This window comes from Episyrphus balteatus, chromosome 3 (assembly GCF_945859705.1).
Source record: "Episyrphus balteatus chromosome 3, idEpiBalt1.1, whole genome shotgun sequence".
Lineage (NCBI taxonomy): Eukaryota > Metazoa > Arthropoda > Insecta > Diptera > Syrphidae > Episyrphus > Episyrphus balteatus.
Window position 1 is genome coordinate 54,604,292 of NC_079136.1, and position 20,273 is coordinate 54,624,564.

At 29.6% G+C, this 20,273-nt stretch overlaps 1 protein-coding gene across 1 annotated transcript in view; it reads right to left on the minus strand.

Annotated features, from left to right (window-relative positions):
* Nucleotides 1–20,273, minus strand: part of LOC129915573 (chaoptin) — a 46,180-nt gene that overhangs the window by 6,678 nt on the left and 19,229 nt on the right. The window contains exons 2-5 of the mRNA XM_055995181.1: nucleotides 14,535–14,662; nucleotides 14,137–14,296; nucleotides 741–833; nucleotides 432–602 (exon numbers count right to left, since the gene is read on the minus strand). Coding sequence (XP_055851156.1) covers nucleotides 432–602; nucleotides 741–833; nucleotides 14,137–14,296; nucleotides 14,535–14,662 — 552 coding nt within the window. The remainder of the gene's footprint in view (nucleotides 1–431; nucleotides 603–740; nucleotides 834–14,136; nucleotides 14,297–14,534; nucleotides 14,663–20,273) is intronic.

Here is a 20,273-nt window from a genome sequence, read left to right on the forward strand (position 1 = left end):
CCCTGAACTTTGATGCTGTGCTGTGGTCTCTTAAAATAATTCATAAAACTTGAAGAATCTCACTTAAGATGCAACTTGCGTAAATAGTTTTTTTTTTCTGTTTTATTTTTTATTGAAATGAAGGATGATGATGATGATGCAATGGAATGTCGTTCTTTGCTTTTGCAAATTACAAAACCATAACCCATCCAATTTGGAATGCAAATAAAAAGTACCTACTTGCAGGCTCTATGGTGCAGTTGTATTGCAATATTAGTGGAGTAGGTATATCGTTGACTGGTATTTTTCTATTTTTAACATTTTCATTTTCATGGAATTTATGTTGCTATTTTTTTTGTTGTTTTTTTTTAAGTTTTGTTTTTGTATTTTATTGATTTTTTTTTGTTTTGCCTTTTTTTTGGATTGTTTGTTTATAGTATAGAGATACTTACCTCTAGATTGCTGCAACCTTTCAACAGTCCCTCTTCGATGGACTTGATTTTATTGCCAGATAAATCAAGAATTTTCAAATTGATTAATGGATGAAATTCCGCAGAAGAGAATATTGGATTCAAGCTGTCACCGAGCAAGTTATTCGCCAAACGTAATTCAACTAGAGTGTCCTGCAAAATGAAAAATAAAAAAAAAAAAACAGAACAAACAAAAAATTGTGGAATTTGTACAAAATTGAAATGGAAATCAATATATTTGAGAGATTGGACAATTTATGTACTCTTTGATGATGAATATACTATACATACTTGTAAGCCGAAAAATGATTTTTCTGCTATTCGACGAACCAAATTGTTGGACATGTCAAGTTTTTCAATTGGTAGTTTCAGAGTTCCAAATGCCTGCAAATATAAAAAAAAGTTAAGCATTTCAATAAATATTTATTTATTAAATGTAACGTTTTTACAAGTTTTTTGGTGAATGGGCTTTAGGTCCTTTCACCAAAAAACTTATAAAATTATAAAAAGGTCACCAATATCATACGTTTTACTTTAATCTTTTTAAAGTTTCGAAATATTTCAGTTCATCCGGGACATTACAATCTATACTATATTTCATCCTGGTTCAATGAAAACTCCCTAAATCTTTCTTTCACTTTTTGAGAGATCGCTTTAGAAATCGGTTATCCAATATTAAAAATCCTAAAATGGTTTAATCTACGTGTTCGTTAACATTTCGGTAAAATAATTGTTTTGTTACAATTGAAAAATAAAGCTTCCGTTATTGGTTAACTTGAAAAATGTAATTGAAGTCGAAATGGACTTAGAATGGACGATTTTTTCTTCCAAATATACCAAAAAATAAACAGTCACCTTTATACGCCATATTAGATTTAAAAAAAACACCAATTGCATAAATTTCTGATCTTGGCCTACACGGAGAAAAAAGTGTCACCTTAAAATAAGATGATATCCGCTTAAAATAAGGTGATTCCACTTAAACTCACTTAAATTTAATGTGAACTTCATCTTATTTTAATTTGAATGTTCATCTTAAAAAAATTGACCAAAAATAAAAATTTCAAAATTATAGTCACACTTTAGCTTTAGTTGCAGTTTACCATACTCATTTCCAACAGTTGTAAGGCACCGGCCTAGTAACCCAACAGTTGTAGGTTCGATCCTGCCAGTTTTTTTTTTTAATTTGCGCATTCAAGAAATTAATGTGACTTGTAACATTGATTTAAGGTGAAAGTCATCTTAGCAAAAAACCATGCAGAAATCCGCTTAAATTAAGGTGCGATCCGCTTAATTCTATTTGGTCTATTTTCTCCGTGTATCAGTGATTTTTTTTTAATTTTTAGGCACTTTAAAAGACATTCATACATTGCACATTTGGCCTTTTTGCGTAACAACATCAAAAAGGTTATAAAAAATATTCAAAAGTTTAATTGCTAAATAATAATAATTCATCACCGACCATCAGGGTTGTAAAAAATCATTTTGTGAAATAAGTGCATTTACACTTGTTTTTCATTACAACTTAAAAAAAGTATTTTATTCAAATAAAAAAAAAATTGTATTAAAAAAAATATTTGTTGCAATTAAAAATATTTTCCAATAAAGAAATTGTAACTGCAACTGAAAAATATTTCAATCAAAATCAAAAAAAAAAACTTTTTTTTCAAAAATGTTTTTAAAAATATTTTTTTACATTTTATACTTCAAAATGATGTCTGTAAATTTTTAATAATTTTGACTTATGCTTTAATGAAATATATGAACTTAAAAAATATGTAAGTTTTTGAAAAACGGCAACGCCATATTTCCGTTCTCCGCATTTTTTGAGAAAAACTAAGAACGCAGTTTTGTTAGAATCAATAAGCCTATTACGTATACTAAATTTAATCAAAATCGTTAGAGCCGTTTTCAAGAAAATTGCAATACCTCGAAAACGTTACATGGGAGATATGCGTTAAAAAGAAGATATTAAAAAAATAAAAAAAAGGATCTAGGGAATAACGTAAAAAGCATATGTACCAAGTTTCAAGCAAATCCATCTATCCGTTTAGGCAATAGCTCGATGTACAGATGGACGCACACACGCACACACGCACACACGCACAGACCGACGGACGGCATGACGAAAACCACTTTTTTGATCTTCTCCATCATCGTAATGTTGGTTTTGATTAAAACCTCAAATTTTTTTTTTTCTACACGAAACCAATACTTGCCCTATAGAGCAAGTAAAAAATTCAATGCAAAATGTGTGCATTAAATATTTTTATTTTTAATATTCGTCGAATTTCTTACAATTTTGACTATTACATCAGCTACGTCAACTATAACATTGAACCTAATGTATGATCAAATATTCAAAATTGTAACAAATTTAACGAATATTAAAAAAGAAAATTGCAAACATTTTGCAATTTTTCTTTTCAATGCAGAAATATTTTATTTGCAATAAAACTTTTTTTCAATGAAAAATATTTGTATTTACTATAAAAATTTTATTTTCAATGCATATATTTTTCAGTTGCAATACAATTTTTTTTAATGCAAGATATGTTTGTTTAGTTGCAACAAATATTTTTTTTAATGCAATTTTTTATTTTAAGCTTATATCCTTATTTTAAACGAAAACTGCAACAACCATAATACAAACTAATGAAAGTAAAATGTTTAAACTTTATAAGATGAAATGGTATTTCTTCTAGGAACTAGGAAGTAAATTTTATAAAACTGGCACTTTTAAAAAAATAAGTGTCTCTGTTTGAATAAAAATTAAAACTTGGGTTAGCAACAGAGGGTTTTGGTAATATGAAAAATTTTATTTAATTGTTATTTGGATTTAAATTTGCATTGCACCAATTGGGTCGGTATTTTGTTTAAAAAAAAATTAAAGAATTTATCTGGCTTTTCATTGCCGCCAAAATAACTTTGACATCGCATTCTTATTTTTCCTTATTAGAAAAATAACTTTTAAATCCCTTCAAAGCTTAATGGTAAACTTATGAGAGCAGAGTTCAACGCTTTTTGGTTAAAAATCCAGAAGTCGATTTTATTCTGAAAGCGGAAAAATTGACAAACTTTATCCTGGGCTATTTTTACTTTAAACCATTTAAAACCAATTTGTGGTTTGAAGTTTCCAACAAAAAAGAATTTCATGTGTTAACCTTATTAATTATAAAATGCTTTGTGGTAAAGTTGTTTTGTCTAAATTGCACTTTGTGCAAAATAACTCAGACCCAAACAAAACCTAAATAATTGTTTTTACTCTGAAACATTTTTTACAACTTGCAATCTAGCTATCTATAAAAATTGCTTTCACTTGAAATTATATTTTTTTTTAACAAAAAAAAAAGTTACTCAAAAACCTCTTTAAAACCCGGTTGATGCAATTATGAACAACAATCAAAATTTTTTATGACTCGCGTTGTTTATTATTTCCTTCCGAGAATAAAAAAAAAAACCTGAAAACAATATAATAAACTACAGTAAACAGTATTTCGTTACATTTATTATTTGTGCAGCACATAGGTAATAATTAATTAGTTAACAATTTCTGCAAAATTTTACACACACAAACATCTACAAAGTACATAGGGGTATGTATACCTATAACATGTTTATTGACAATGTACTTCCTATAAATTAAGCGTATCACACGTCCGTAGATGGCATCATCGTCCACGTGCATATTAATTAATCCATTAAAATAATTTGCTCTGGTGAAATTTGATTGATGGATTGTAATGTACGTATGTAACTCTACAGAATAGTTTATAAATCAAATGTCACGTTAAGGAAAGTAGATTTTAAGCAGATGCGACAAAATTACTCTGCCCTCCAAAAATATGGTACTCAGAAGGAAAATTGCTGACAAAGAATAATTTTGAACACTACAAAATAAGGTAAAAGCGAAATCTGATACCAGAGTCGGAATGCTTCTTTATAGGGCCCTAATCTGTTGTTGTTTTTATCTCTTTTGAATAGGTTTTTTATTAAATAGAATGTTTTAATGATACACTAATCTAGTTTTCAGTATTTGATTTAAAATTGATTAAAAAATTGAATTTAATTACCATGCTTGATGTCGTAAAATTAGAAAAAAAAAACTAAACAAATTTTTTTTAATTAAAATTTTGGGTTTAAAAATTATTTTTTTCAAAAATTGTACGATAAGGATTTTGTTTTCAGTAAAAAAAAGTTCTTGATATCGTAAAAAAAATTAAATAAAAAAAGAGTTAAAAATGCTGAGATTAAAAATTAATTTTTCAAAAACTACAGTAGCGAGCAAAAAAAATGCAAACGAAAGAAGTTTAAAGAGTTTTTAACAAGAACTTAGTTACCAAATTTGGCATGTTGAAACTGTTTTATTTTCATTAAACAGAGTCAATTTGTGGAATGTTTTACTCCAAAACCATTATTTGGTTAAAAGTCTACCTAAATATGCGTTTTTAGACGAGCAAAAAAATGCAAACTTTTTTATTGTTTGCATTTTTTTTGCTCGCTACTGTATATGTTATTTAAGCATTTGGTTTTCAGTAATTGATTTAAAATTGATAAGGAAATTGAATTTAATTTCCAAAAGCAGTGCTTGATATCCTAAAATAAAAAAAATAAAGTTAAAAAAAAAAATTTTTTAATTTTAAATTTTGATTTTAAGAATTATTTTTTCGAAAACTGTACCATATTTTAACATCTGGTTTTCAACACTTGATTAAAAATTACCTTAAAAAATAAGAATAAATTTTCAAAGGCAAAGCTTGAACGTGTAAAATTAAAGAAAAAAATTTTAAAAAAGGTTAAAATTTTGAGTTAAAAATTTTTTTTTTTCAAAAACTTTTCACGAAAACAAATTATTTGAAAAGATAATTAAATAAAAGGTTTCTTGATTTAGAAAAAGATTTAACATAAGATTCTAGGTGTTGCCGTTGTTTTTATTTTTTTCTTTTATTGAAAATATTAAGTAAAAAATTGAAAAAAAAATAGAACCCATCCAGTCTGCTTTCTGCCATTTTGAATTTAGAAACTACAAACCATCAGGATTACACTTGCAAAATGGCAGCCATTAAAAAAAAATTACCACTTTGCGCCCTTGTGCCACGACTTTTCCACACACTTATCTTTCTGCCATTTTGGCCATTTAGGAATTTTCACTTCAGCACTAGTAGTAGCAATATGCAACTTGCAGGGGTGCTACAAAGCTCAAAAGTGAGCTGAGCTCAGCTCATAGATCAGCTCAAATTTTGAGCTAGCTCACTTTTGAGCTATGTACCATAGGTCAGCTCATTTGAGCTGAGCTGAAAGTGAACTGAGCTGATGGTTTAGCTGAGCTGTTGGGTGAGCTGAGCTGTTGGGTGAGCTGAGCTGAGCTGTTGGGTGAGCTTAGGTAAAGTGAGCTGAGCTATGATGGGTGAGAGGATACATTGATTTTTATTTGGAAAGTGTAATGAAATATGAAGATATTTTAAATTTTTATAAAACACCATAGCTTAAGATGTTTGGTTCTAGTTATTAATGGAATTATTTTAACACATGGATATTTTTATAAATAAAACAGATAATTTTTCGTGATCTTTTCTCTTGGTTTTTTTAATAGTAAATATTTTTCTATTTTTTTAGTAAAATATTTCTTTTTTTATCATAAAAAATAATTCCGGCATAATCCGGTTTTTCGACTTTTTTCAAAATTCCGAGAAAATCGCGTTTAAAATTTGAAATTTTTTTTTTTCGAAAAATCCAAGAATCTTTGAACGCTCCTGGAAGCTAAGCCGCTTGAGAGCAATTTTTGGGAGTAATGCCAAATGATAGCTTGTGTCATGGGCCTACGCTTTGCACATTGTCAGATTTTTAAAAAATCGCCTTCCATGTTAAACTGCCACATCATGCCTATTTTTTCAGAATCGTGCCTATTTTTTTTTTACTTTTAAGTTCTCCCGGTTTGAGAACGCGTGGACCTACAGGGATGGGAGTTGTACCTAAATGTAGGTTAGAGTCTCCTCTACCTTTTGGCAACAAACATTTTTTTTTCATTTTCTTCAAAATTCCGTTGGAAGTTGGGGGCGCATACTTTTAGCTCAGCTCACTTTGCCGTACTGCGGCGTATTGCATTTTTAAATACTTAAGTACTGCCTACTCTAAAGGTGAAACGACAGCCCTGCTACCCAGGGTGATCGCGTCATAATCCCTTTGACATTCTTGTCAAAAAATTAATTTTCATACCCACTTTCCCATAAGAATTATAACTTCAAAAAATGCAAGTTGGCCCCTCACCCACGCTTATTCCATCCAGTCTGCTTTCTGCCAATTTGGCATTTGCTTATCCCACCACCATCCATCAATTTCATGAACAAAAATTCAATTTCGCGATTGATTCTGAAAACTATAGGTAATTCGATAGATGTCTCGAAAATCGAAACTCAAATCATTAACTTGTCGGAATTTAGTGGACATAAAAAAGGACGATTTTTTGAGTATTTTGGGGCCTTTTGAACTTATTTTCTGCAATCCACCACTGAAAACAATAGAATGTCTCTGTCTTTGCTAATTAGACATGTTCATTATTAAAGTGGAACTTAACGCACCGGAAACATCATCATCATTAGGGTAAAAGCGGGTGAGATGGCATACCTTTTTTGTTTTTGTCATATTTTTCAAAGTAAACCACATTTCATATTTCTAACAATGCAAAAACGTTCTATATTCAATATCCAACGTATTATTTGTTTTACAGAATTTTATATTTTAAATTTATATTTTTAAATTAATATAGAAAAAAAGTTAAAAAAAAAACCATCTCCCCCTATAGGGTGGGTGAGATGGCGCATGAGTTTGTTTTAGGTTTCTATTGCCAAATTCATTGCACAAATGGTTGAACGATGTGAAGGAGTCAAGCACCAATGCATGCCATATAATATATTGCAACTAGTCGTCTTTTTTATAAAATTTGAACTTGGCTGAATTACTTAAAAAAATATTTTGAGGGTGATATGGCACATGCTAACACTATACTCAATTGAAAAATTCTAGTGCGGAATGCGCCATTTCACCCGCAAAGAACTACGCCATCTCACCTTTTTTCGCATAATTCCTATTCGTAAGCACCCATAAAAACCAGATAGAACTAGAGCTCAGATTTCACACGCAATGCATAACTTATACTCTCTTGTATGTATTGGTGTATCAAGGGCATCTAAGATCCCAACGACTCACAAAACATCGGAACAAAAAAAAGAGCGAAAAAAAAAATTCGAAAAAAATCATCACATGATTTGCTATGAAATTTTTTTTTATTTTTTATATCACACACAAAGAAGCGAATACTGGCTACTTCGATTTAAAACATTTAAAGAAAGCTAAAAATATTTTTCATACATTTTTAGAGCAATAATTGTAAAAGTTATTTAAAGTGCGCCATCTTCCCCGCCGAGCCATCTCACCCGCTTTTACCCTACCATACCATCCAACTTATCTACAAAGGTAGAATCTAAATCTTGATCTTTCGGCTTATTCTTTTTTATTTGAGTCTGAATTTTTTTTTAATGTCAATGATCTCAAGTAGGTTTGTTTGAATGTCGGTCAAAAGTTTGCCCCTTTTCCCTTTTAACAAGATTTGCGGCGCAGGCAATTGAAGAGAACATTTTATGTTTTTTTTTTTTTTGTTTTTTTCTTTTTTTGAAAACAACTTTCATTCGTTTTAAGTAGGCGAAGGCAACAAGTGAAATTTTTATTTTTCGTTTGAGTTAAACTTCACAGAGAGAACATCATCAGCAAAGAGATGAGATTGCGGCATGGTTGGAGGTTGGGTTTGTGTTTTAGTCAGTAGTATACAACACTATATTGCCGGGGAATTTATGAAGTGGTCCACTGACAAGTGTCTGGTTTAGTTTTTGAGGTCATCTTTGTTGGCATAATATTGCGCGAGGTATTACATTGTAAAAAGGTTTCTTTTGCTGCTGAGAACGAAACTTTTGTTTGTTTTTTTTTTTCAAATTTAGGGAAAAAAGTTACATATAGAAGATTAATGTGGGTCTTGTGTTTTTTTTTTTTTTTTTTTTTGTGGGAAGAACATGGAAATTGAATTGAGTTTTTGAGAATTCATTTTAGAATAAGCAAACGTATGACAATATCAATGGAATTGGTTTTGAATAAAGAGGATAAACCAATGAGGAGGTGAAAGTGAAGATTTCCTAGTAAAATACTCTATACACATGCAGTACGGGTAAAAAAATAATCGAATTCCAGATTAAGTTAGGTAGAAATGGCTGTCAGGGAAAAAATATGAATCCCTTATTTCATTCGAAATTGGGATCAAAGGTGAACTAATAGAGAATCCCTAGAAATTTTAGAGTTCTTAGGAATTATCTGAGAACTCAAATAAATATGAAAAAGTTTTGTAAAAGTAAGATAGGAAGGTCTGTATATTGAATAATGGTAGGCAAATAGAAGGTAACTCTTGCCATGCGGCAATCCATTTTTGAAAAGTTCAAAGAAAAGCCCATTAAAATTGATTCTTGGTAACAAATACACTCTTTCACGAATATCCATATTGTTCATAATATTTTGTTCAATAGTTCAATAGTCAAAATTATTTTGTCAAAATTCTGCTTTTCAAAATTCTGCCTTTCATAATTCTGTTTTACGAAATTCTGAAAAAAAAATTAAAAAAGGGTTTGGAAAATGTTAAAAAGCGCGCGCTTTTTAACATTTTCCAAACCCTTTTTTATTTTATTTTTTTTTTAGAATTTTGTAAAATATTCATTTCGCAAAATTTGCTGCTTTTTTTAAGTAGCTTACTTCCGAGTAGGTATGTTCTATGTCAATATTTGGAAAGTACCAAACTTAAATTACATTAATGAGGTGAATTTTTGTAAACTAAACGCGTATACTTTGAAAAAAAAAAAACATAATTAGCAAAATTTTTTTCTTAAAAAAAAAAAAAAAAATGCTGGCAGAATTTTGAAAAGCTGAATTTTAAAAAGCAGAATTTTGAAAGACATAATAAAAAAAAACAGCATTTTGAAAAACAGAATTTTCTTGAATAAAGCAGAATTTTGAAAACCTGAATTTGAAGCCAGTATTTTGACCCGCTCCCAAATTAAAATTATATGGGTACAACGTACAAATCATGGGGGTTAGACAGTGTTGTTTAAGAATTTCACGAAAAATAAAAAAAAAAAATCATGTGCGCAATTCACACGTGGTTGAAGTGAAACCTTAAAAAATCGAAAAAATAAAACTTTTTTTATTCCATCACTTTTTTTATATGACAAAACCTACAATAAATTTCATACCATCTGAAAGCTAATTGTTTCAGCTCAAAATATTTATATCGACCATATCTATACAATATCTACAAAAAGAGCTAGAATTTTTTTTAACCCAATTAGTTTTCATAAAAAAAGCAAAACAATCAATCTCTTTTCTCTTCTAACGCCATTAAATCCATTTTTTAAATGATAATCATAATCACCTTTTATATGAAACACTGCTTTGATCATATTTCTACCATGCCTACAAAAAAAGTAAGAATTTTTTAAAGCCAACCATGTCGAAATTTCAAACTGAGATTACTGCAACAAATCTTTACAGGTGTTTTGAGGTATTTTTCAAGTTTTTCAATTAAAGATTATATAACTTGTATAGAGCACGTACCGTTATGTGTGATATATTAAATGAAAGGTAATATTATCAGCATGTGTATTAAAGTTAAATAAATTTGTTATGTGCTCTAATTCACCGTTATCTCAGAACTATAAATATGAAATTAATTGAAATTTTGCACAATTATAATTTATTTAATTATCTATCTACTGTATAAATTTCATTCATCTATCTACTAAAACAAAAAAATCATGTGTGCAATTCACACGTGGTAGAAGTGAAACCTTAAAAAATCATTTTTCTTGCAAAAAAAAAAAAATAGAAAAAATCTACCTATTTTATTCTATCCCCTTCAAATATATGTTTTTATATGACAACCTATATAAAATTTAAATCATCTGAAAGCTTATTGTCTAAACTCAAAATATATATCGATCAAGTCTATGAGACATCTACAAAAAGAGCTAGAATTTTTTAAACTCCATGAAATTTCATCAAAAAAAGCAAAAAAAAAAACATTTATTTTTATGTTCTCCTGCTATTAATTCAATTTTTTTGTTTGACAACTTATAAAAAATTTTATACCATGTGAAAGCTTATTGTTTCACCTTGTATAATGATCTATAAATCTTATTTCAAAGATGTCTACAAGAGAAGTTAGAATTTTTTAAAGTCAACCATGTCGAGTTTCCAAACTGAGATTACGGTACTTCCCACACTGGTAGCTGGTCATCGCCAACAGATCTCCACAGGTGTTTTGAGGTACCTATGTTTCAATTTTTTAAATTTAAGATTGTGTAACTTGTAGAGCACGTACCGTTATGTGTGATATATCAAATAAAAGGTTATGTTTTCAGCATGCGTATTAAAGTTAAATCAAATTTGTATGTGCACTAGATCAAAAGATATAACGTGTGTTGAAAAAGAACATCTTTTTACCCATATCTCCGAATTTTGAATATGAAATTAATTGAAATTTTGAACAATTGAATCATTTATTTTCAAAACATGATAAGTCCATGATTTTAAATTTTGCAGGAGAAGAAAAAAACGTTCTATTTTCTTTTGATGTGTGTATCAAGATTTATAAAAAATATATTCTGTAGAACTTTTGCCTAGGTACAAAATACCGTTTCGATTTTAATTTTTGGAGAGATAGTTTAAAAGATAAAAAATAAAATCGCTTTTGGACTTATCATACTTTGAAAATAAACGGATGTGAAATTAGTTTTAAAATGGGTACACAAAGTTGCTTTCATTCCCAGTCTATCACAAAATTGTATTTGAGATTAAAATATAATGTCCGGAGTGCTTCTTTAACTTTAAAGACTCTTTAAACTTAAGATTTTCAGCCATTAATCTAATATACCATTTACACAAAAAGAAGCTGTTGTTTATTTTCAAAAGATGATAAGTCCGGGACTTATTCTGTTTTTGATACTAAAAAAATATTTCGCGTAGCTGTAAAATCGGATATAGATGGAGTAGATAGTTGATATTTTAAAGACAGACGTGGTTATCCCTGGAGTACAAATTTAGTCAAAAAAACGAATTTTGAAAAAAAGTGGACTTATCATGTTTTGCAAATAAATGATTCAATTATAATTTATTTAATTACCTATCTAAAGTACAATTTTGATTCATCTATCTATTAAAACAAAAAAGTTATAACAAGTTGAAGTCGTGTCGCGTTTTCGTTTCATCTTGTTTCAAATCACTACGATACTAAAGAAGTTTTCACTTCAAAAAGTGCGACTCAGTAGGGTGAAAATCCTTAACTGAGGATGCGACCTTAAAAATTAAAAAGTATAGCTCTCAAGGTTGAAAATCCTTCATTGACGATGCTACTTTTAAAAATTTCAAATCTTCATTTTGTATGAGAAATTCAGGAAGTAAAAAGTTTGGCTTTCTATTGTGAGCATACCTTTTTTAACTCAATAGCGGAAGAGGCGAACATCTTAGCTCATAATGTAAGATATTTAAGATATTATAAACTGAAAATGAAAAAAATTGTATTGCCACTTTGAAAATACGAACTTCTAAGTGGCAGAAATATTATGTGTTTGGAAAAAATTGTCACATTATTATTCTTTTTCATATATATGTAGGTATGTAGTTTGACCAGAAAAAAAATTTAAATGCGAAGTTAAAGCCTCAATAGTTAAACTATCTAAGAAAGAAATGTTACGCATACACCCCAGTGAACAGATAATATCAAATTTGAGCATTAATAATATAAAAGGGGCGTTGAAACTTTCTGCATATTAAGCCAAAACAATCTAATTTTTTTAAATTCAGCTATCTAGTTGGATAGTTTCCCGACTGAAAATCAAAAGCAAAAGTAAGGCTGTTAGCTGACTTTTTAATCTTTTCGGACGAGGGTTAGGATTTCTATTTTTTTTTTTTTTTTCTTTTTAACATAAGAAAAGTCATTTAGAGTCTTCTGACATATTTGTGAACACAAACTTAGGTGAAAGACAAAATTATTAATTTCAGTGGTTAAATTTTATTGACATAAATATTGTAAGCCTGCCTACTCCATTGACATTTAATGTCTCAAGGTCATCTACATCATCATAATAAAACCTTAAAAATAATCAATCTAACCTCGAAAAAAAAGGTTTTCTTTATTGAATACTGGGTTGTTGCCCTATTCTGCCATATTTAAAATAATAACAATCATTAAATGCATCCATTCTCTTAAAACATCCGGCTATATATTCATGTAATAATGCGTGTCTGGTTGGTTTGGTTTCCTATAATTTAGCAATTTTAACATTCCTCAACAACAACAATATGAACATCTCTCGCAGTAAACCATTTATAGAAAATGACAAAACTCCTTCAGTCTTTCCCCCAACACAGACAAACAGAGTTGTTGTTGTTGTCTAAATTAACCTTGCTGGCATTTATTATTATTATATTTACTCGTCATCATCTTTTTTTTTTTTCATTTAACATAACCTAGGGGAGAGTGGGGCCAAATGTAACACTTTTTTCTGAAATCGATGGTTCTCCTATAAATTTGAAAGTGGGTCAACCAGACCTTTTTTAAATTAAAGACCCATGTCTTAGCTCCAAGATCCCTCATAAAAATTTAGCAAAACATAACGGTAATGTTGAAAAATAAAGCTTCCAAAAAAAAAATCGTGTTGTTTCAACTTACCCCACATACGGGGCAAAGTGTAACACATACCGGGGTAGGTTGTACCAAGAACTAAAAATAAGAGAAAAATACCTTTATTTGTTTATATTTATTTATTTTTAATTAATAACAAGAAAAACAAACCTCAGTCATGAAATTATGGTGCGAATTTGTAAAAAGTGGAGCAAATCCAAGATTTCCAGAGAAAATTTGACAGTAGTCTTAAATAAAAGTTATTCGAATTCATAATTCGTTTTATAAGCTTTATGAATTCAAGTGGTGGTTCAAAAATGGGTTTCCAATTTCAAAATAAATACAAATTCAATTACAAGCATTCATATTCAGGGTTGTTAATTATATTAGGTAAACAATTTTTCAGTATAGGTAGGTTTTTACATGGTACAACTTGCCCCGGAAAAATGTTACAACTAGCCCCAGCATGAAATTTGGCACATAAAATCAATTTAAAAAAAAAGCGAAACTGATATAGACATAACATATACACGCAATTTGAGCCAAAACACAGTTGCATATAACAAAAAAACACTTAGCACTCTATCTTTTTCGGGTAAAGAGGTAGACCAAAAATAAAATTAAAAAAAAAAGTTACAAACATGCATTTTTTGGGCACCACTAGTGTAACTTCTCACCCTGTCGTCTAATCTTCATCTGAAGAAAATGTGCCGGTAGATATGCAAAAATTGAGCATTTTTCTCCTTTACGCGTTTCTTAATATTGAAAGGAACATCGCTTTTTTTAGCTGTTAATTCTTACCCCTGTTACATTTAGCCCCACTCTCCCCTACTCAAAAAGATACAACAAAAAATCATCCTCATAAAGCGTTTTCTCTGTTAATTTCGCGTCGCGTCTCACAAAAAAAAAAGTTATAAAGTAATAGCGTTACATGTAATAAAAATAAAAATGCAAAAAAAAAAAATATCTTACCAAAGCCGGTAAAACTTGTTGTCCACTAAAACGTTGTTTGTATGAAACGATTGGCGCACCATACGGTAACTGTGGTGCTTCTCCATGGAACACGACTCGATCACAGTCCATTGCAACAGCTCCAAGTTGTCCGTTCGGTCCAAATGGCACCACATTGCATCTAGACGACCGACCGAAGACCACAATGATAAAAATAGAAGAAGAAGAAAAGAAGAAGAAGATTGAAGATCAGACGAAGACCAAATGCGGAAATACAACAACTCATCATTATTTCATATACAAAAAGATGTTATATTCAAAAAAGATACAATATCTTTTTGCTCAAAGCAAACCAAAGAGATGAGATATTATTATAGTGCAATGCAGGTAGAGGTATTGAATTTTTGCGATACACTTACCGGCAGGGAAGTCGTAAGGATGGACTTAGCTCTGGACAGGGCCGCCAGGCCTTGATCTGTGATAAGTACAGCAGTAGTAGCAAAAAGATGCTCTGGTGTCGTATTCGAGCCATTATGTATCCGTGTATCTGTGAAAGAGAAATTGTTTGGTTATTGTTTATAGCGACAAGATGATGAGAGAGAATTATAACACTGCACAACAAGGTTTTGGATGAATAAACTATACAATACTTTTCCAATGGTTTTTGGTGTGCTGAACTCGAATCCGGAGTCAGAAACATTCTATCAGCTCTAGTTTTTGAAATATTGCCATTAGAAAATGCAAAAACACGTTTTTTGGCTGATAGCTCTGGTCAACAAAATTTGACTATTTTTATTATGAATAAACCGAACTATACTTTTCCAATAGTTTTTGGGGTGCTTAACTCGAATATGAAGTCAGAAATATTCTATCAGTCTTAGTTCTTGAAATATTGCAGTTAGAATTTGCGAAAAAAACGTGTTTTGGCTGTTTTTGAGGTTATGCTTTGATGTGAGGTACCTTATTTTGGCATACTTTTTAACGGTTTCTATAAGAACTGTTTTTCTTCTTTGAAAATCTGTTTAAATCTTTCCGAAATCTGCTTTATTATCTGAGATATCTTAAGTTTAAGTACGTGTGTTTTGGCTTATTTTATCAATAACGTAATTTCAAACTGCAGTAACTTCAAATTAAAATATCTCGGATTATAAAAAAGATATCGCAAAGATTAAAACAGATTTTTAAAGAAGAAAGGCAATTCTTATACAAACCTTCACAAAAAGTGTTGCAAAAAAATTCCCACACATTGCAGCATAACTTCAGAAACAGGTGTTTTTGCATATTCTAACGGTAATATTTAAAAAACGGGAGCTGATAGAATATTTCTGAATTCGGATTCGAGTTCAGCACAACAAAAACCTTTGGAAAAGTAGTGTTTGGTTAATTCATCATACAAAAAGCTCAATTTTGTTGTGCAGTGTAATAGACGTGAACCTGTCACACTCATAGTAGTTAATAGTAATTATAATCAAGTTGGCTTAAGGGAAGAAGAGACAATAAACCGTTTGAACAAATGATATTTGATGTCATGTTTTTCTTTTTGCGTGGCGGGTATTGGATGGCAAATTGAGGTGGGTTTTTGAGTTTTGAATGTCGATTGTTCAGGTGTGTGCAAAGTCGATGTTTATTTAGGCGTGTGTGGTTTGAAATCAATAGTTATGGGAGTGAGGATGCAAAGATCTCTCAAAGCCGATCAAACGGTATTTGTATTATGAGAAAGGAAGGGAAAGTGAGTAGAGTACACAGGTGGTGATGAATAATGGTGTAGGTTTTCCATTATAATTCGCAAAAGAAATTGTGTCAGATTGTATTTCCTCAACCGCACCTGTCGATAAATTCCATATCAACAAAAAATAACTTCAATGATGAAGAGATTCATTTGCGTATATGACATGTAATGTGAAAGTATTATGATGTTGTTCATGATGCTGCATAAGAAGGTTATTTTTTCCAACTATAAAGCTGATACCTTTAACTATGGTAGATGATAGTTATGTTAGCTAATATTGGTATAAGTATAATTTATAAAATTTAGGTTAATAGCTTAAAAATTAGGTTGAATAGTTTTACTCATGTCTAAAAAACAAATTTTTAATCAGGAAAATCTGTACCGAAATATATGATCGGTACTAGATTTGTGTAATTGGAAATTGTTTTGTTTTGTGCCATAAACTTTTTTTTTTTGTTTGGGGTAAATTTTACATAGGTATAATTTTTGGCATTTTTTTCAGAAAACTGTTTTGTTACGCATGCATATAATATTTTTGAGTATTGGTTGACGTACATTAGAAAATTTATAAATTCCAAAATAGCCTTTTACGTTAGTTAACCTAGCTTATTCAACACATTGTTGGTGATCTCTTCATAAGACTTATTAAATTTTTTAAAACAAATCTTATCTCAATAACCAAATATGCAAACCTTTAAAAACCTTTTTTCGAAAAAAGTCACAGTTCCGTATGCAGCTAATCAATTTTTCAGGCTGCGAACTCCTAGAAATCACCAGAGATAACCAGAAGGAGATCAAAAACTTTCGTACGTTTTACCCCCCAAAACCAATTTATTTATTAAGTGTTGTTGTTATTTCTTTTGTATCAGTAAATAAATGTGAAGTACACACACAGTGTAAGCACAGTGTTTTCACGCATACTTAGCCAAAAGAATAGGTAAAAAAGTTCGCGAAATGGGGAGAAAATTAAACATGTCTATATTTTTCCTGTACAGTACCTATATTTATTCTTATGCCCAATATATTTTTAACATTGGTAGAAAAGTGCACAATTCTTTTTGTAAAGCTCTTCAAAAAAACCAGAAATAATATTTTTTTTTAAGTTCTTTTTTCAGTTTTGGGAATAAAATATAATCAGAAGGAGCAAATCTTAGTTTTGAGGCTTGTGATTCTACTAGCCCAAAAAAATTACAGATTTTTGTATTGGTTTTTGATAAGCTCTATATCTTAGTAAAAAAATGGTCGTATCCTAACAAAACATAAGCACGTGAAAGCTTAATTATTTTAATTTTACGATTTAGTACTAAAAATTTTGTTTCAAAAGGTAAAATAGTACAATCTATCTAATACTATCTAAAAACCAAATTTTTTAAAAAATTTTCTAATTTTATTTTACACTGGGAAAGTGAGAACGTTTTTTCTGATAAAATGATTATTATTTATTAAACTTCAAGTTTCTTTTTGTTTCACTCTGCTAAAAATTTTTTTTTTGGTTTTGATCAAACCAAAAACCATACTCTTCACTTTTGACCATCAATAACTCAACAACGAAACGTATAACTTAAAAAAAAATCAAGCACAAATATAAAATTTGTATTTAATTTTTTACAAAAAATATAAGTTTAGTGTTCTGAAGGATTGAACTTTTGAGATGAAATAAAACACCACATTTTTGCAGCTGTAAATGTCTTATTTTTAGTCACTATTTTATGAGTAAAATACAATTCTTTTCAGTTGATTAGAGCTTTTAATTAATTAATGTCGTTAACATTTTAGGTAAACCAAAGAAAAATTTAAGTTTTTCAAATTAAAAAAAGTATTTTTGGATACCTACTTTTTATTTTTTTTTTTTTTTGAAAACTTTAAAACTAAACTATGAAAATTTGTAGTATGCAATATTATTTCAACATTTCATATAAACGTGTTGACGAAATTAGCAAGAGATTGGTAAAATCGTTTTTGAGAAATCTAGTAAAAGGTGTAAAAAAAACGTAATAGGTACTAAAATATAGATTTTCTTTTCGATTTTTTTGTGACATTCTAAGCAACAATTACACGGTGTTACAAAAATGAGGTTTCAAAATATACGCGGGCGGAGACCTATCAGGTTTTGTAGAGCTAGTCGCACTGATTGCGAAACGGTATTTGAAAATCCCCTAATACCCCCAAAATCTGGAGTTACGGGCAAAAAACCGTTTTTTGGACCTTCACCCATTGAAAAAATTCTAGCTTCGACAATTTTTTACCGATTTTCGATTTTTTTACAGTTTCTGATAGAAAATAAATATACCTCTTCAACAATGTATAAAACATGTAACTCGGTTAAACCACTTAGAATTTATAAGCTGTCAAAGTTCAAAAATGCCATTTTTTTCGTCATTTGCCCAACTTCGGCATCAATTTAAAGTATACGTTTTCAAAACAACATGCTATTTAAAAAATATATTCATAAACTATATCTATTTTCCAATCAATAGACGTATTTTTTATGAAAATCACTCCAAAATTGGCTTAGCAAAAAAAATTTTTCGATTTCAACCCTAGTTTTCTAGTTTTTTAGTTTCTAGTTTTTGAGAAAATTGAAAAATTATTTTATCAGATTTTTCTTTTTTCAAAATATTTTTTGTTTTTATTTTTCAATTTTCTCGAAAACTAGAAGACATAGAAACATATAGTTTTCATTGTTCGATAAGGAATCAATTGAGGCAGTTTTCTGTGTAAGTAATTTGTTTCCTAAAATTCACAGTCTGGACAAAAATAGTATAAAATGAGTTTTAAAAAATTTTTTTTCGCCAATTTTTATTTTTGAAATCGATTATTTCAAAAACTATTGGTTATGTTATATTGATTTAAAAATTAGAATCAAATGTACAATTTTTCCTTTCGGAAATGGTATCATTTATTACTGTAAGTGTTGCCGTTGTTTTTTAATAATTTTTTTTTATTTTGATAATTTTTTTTAGAAAACTGCCCCTCCCACCTAAACGGGGGGAGATAGACCCCCCTTCCAAAGAAAAAAATGTTTGTATTGAGCTCCTCTACAAAAACCCGTTATCAAATCATGGCGCCCAAGTTATCCTACTACGTGCCGAAACAACATTTTTGTTCTATACTTAAAAGTTCGAATTTCTGTATCTGGGCTGAAATTGAAAAATTTTTTTTGCTAAGCCAATTTTGGAGTGATTTTCATAAAAAATACGTCTATTGATTGGAAAATAGATATAGTTTATGAATATATTTTTTAAATAGCATGTTGTTTTGAAAACATATACTTGGCTTCACCAAAAGATTTGCGCGGGAGTTCGAGGATCCATATGTTTTGAAGGTTCTATATATTTCATTTGTAAGGCCAATTCTTGAATACGGATATATAGTGTGGGCACCTTACTATATGATTCATATAAACAGAATTGAAAGTGTTCAGAGAAGGTTCATGAGATTTTCGTTGCGTTTTCTTTCATGGTCCGATAGGATTGTCCTACCTCCATACTCGGATAGACTTAAACTTATTAATTTACCATCACTTTCAGTTCACAGAGAGTATTTGCAATTATGTTCTATAATTGGGATAATAAGAGGCTCAATATCTTCTTCAGTGTTGGATCGACTGAATTTTAATGTTGGGCGTGCTGGTTTAAGAAATAGGTTACCAATTTGTGTAGTTTTTAGTAGATCTAACTATGGCGTCAATAGCTCTATGAATCAACTAATTAATATTTTTAACAAAAACTTTCATATAATCGATTCTATTAATGATAATGTTAAATCCCATAAATTCAAAAATAGCTTCTTTAATCAATTTAATTAATTTACCAGAATGTTGTTTTTTCTGTTGTTATTTATATTAGTACATTTAGTTTCAATGTTAATATATGTATATTTTATTGTGATTAATTGACAATTATTACTCATATATTGAGTTTAAGTTTAATGATTCCATTGTTAGTATTTAAGCTTATTTCTAATGTTAGCATTTAACATATTAAAATAAATAAATTGATGCCGAAGTTGGGCAAATGACGAAAAAAATGGCATTTTTGAACTTTGACAGCTTATAAATTCTAAGTGGTTTAACCGAGTTACATGTTTTATACATTGTTGAAGAGGTATATTTATTTTCTATCAGAAACTGTAAAAAAATCGAAAATCGGTAAAAAATTGTCGAAGCTAGAATTTTTTCAATGGGTGAAGGTCCAAAAAACGGTTTTTTGCCCGTAACTCCAGATTTTGGGGGTGTTAGGGGATTTTCAAATACCGTTTCGTAATCAGTGAGACTAGCTCTACAAAACCTGATAGTTCTCCGCCCGCGTATATTTTGAGTGTTACACCGTGTTATTGTAAAAGCAAGTAAATTTTATTTTAATTTCAAATGCATTTTTTTGAATGACTATTCTGAATATTGTCTTTTAGTCCCTAAAGGCGTAAAATC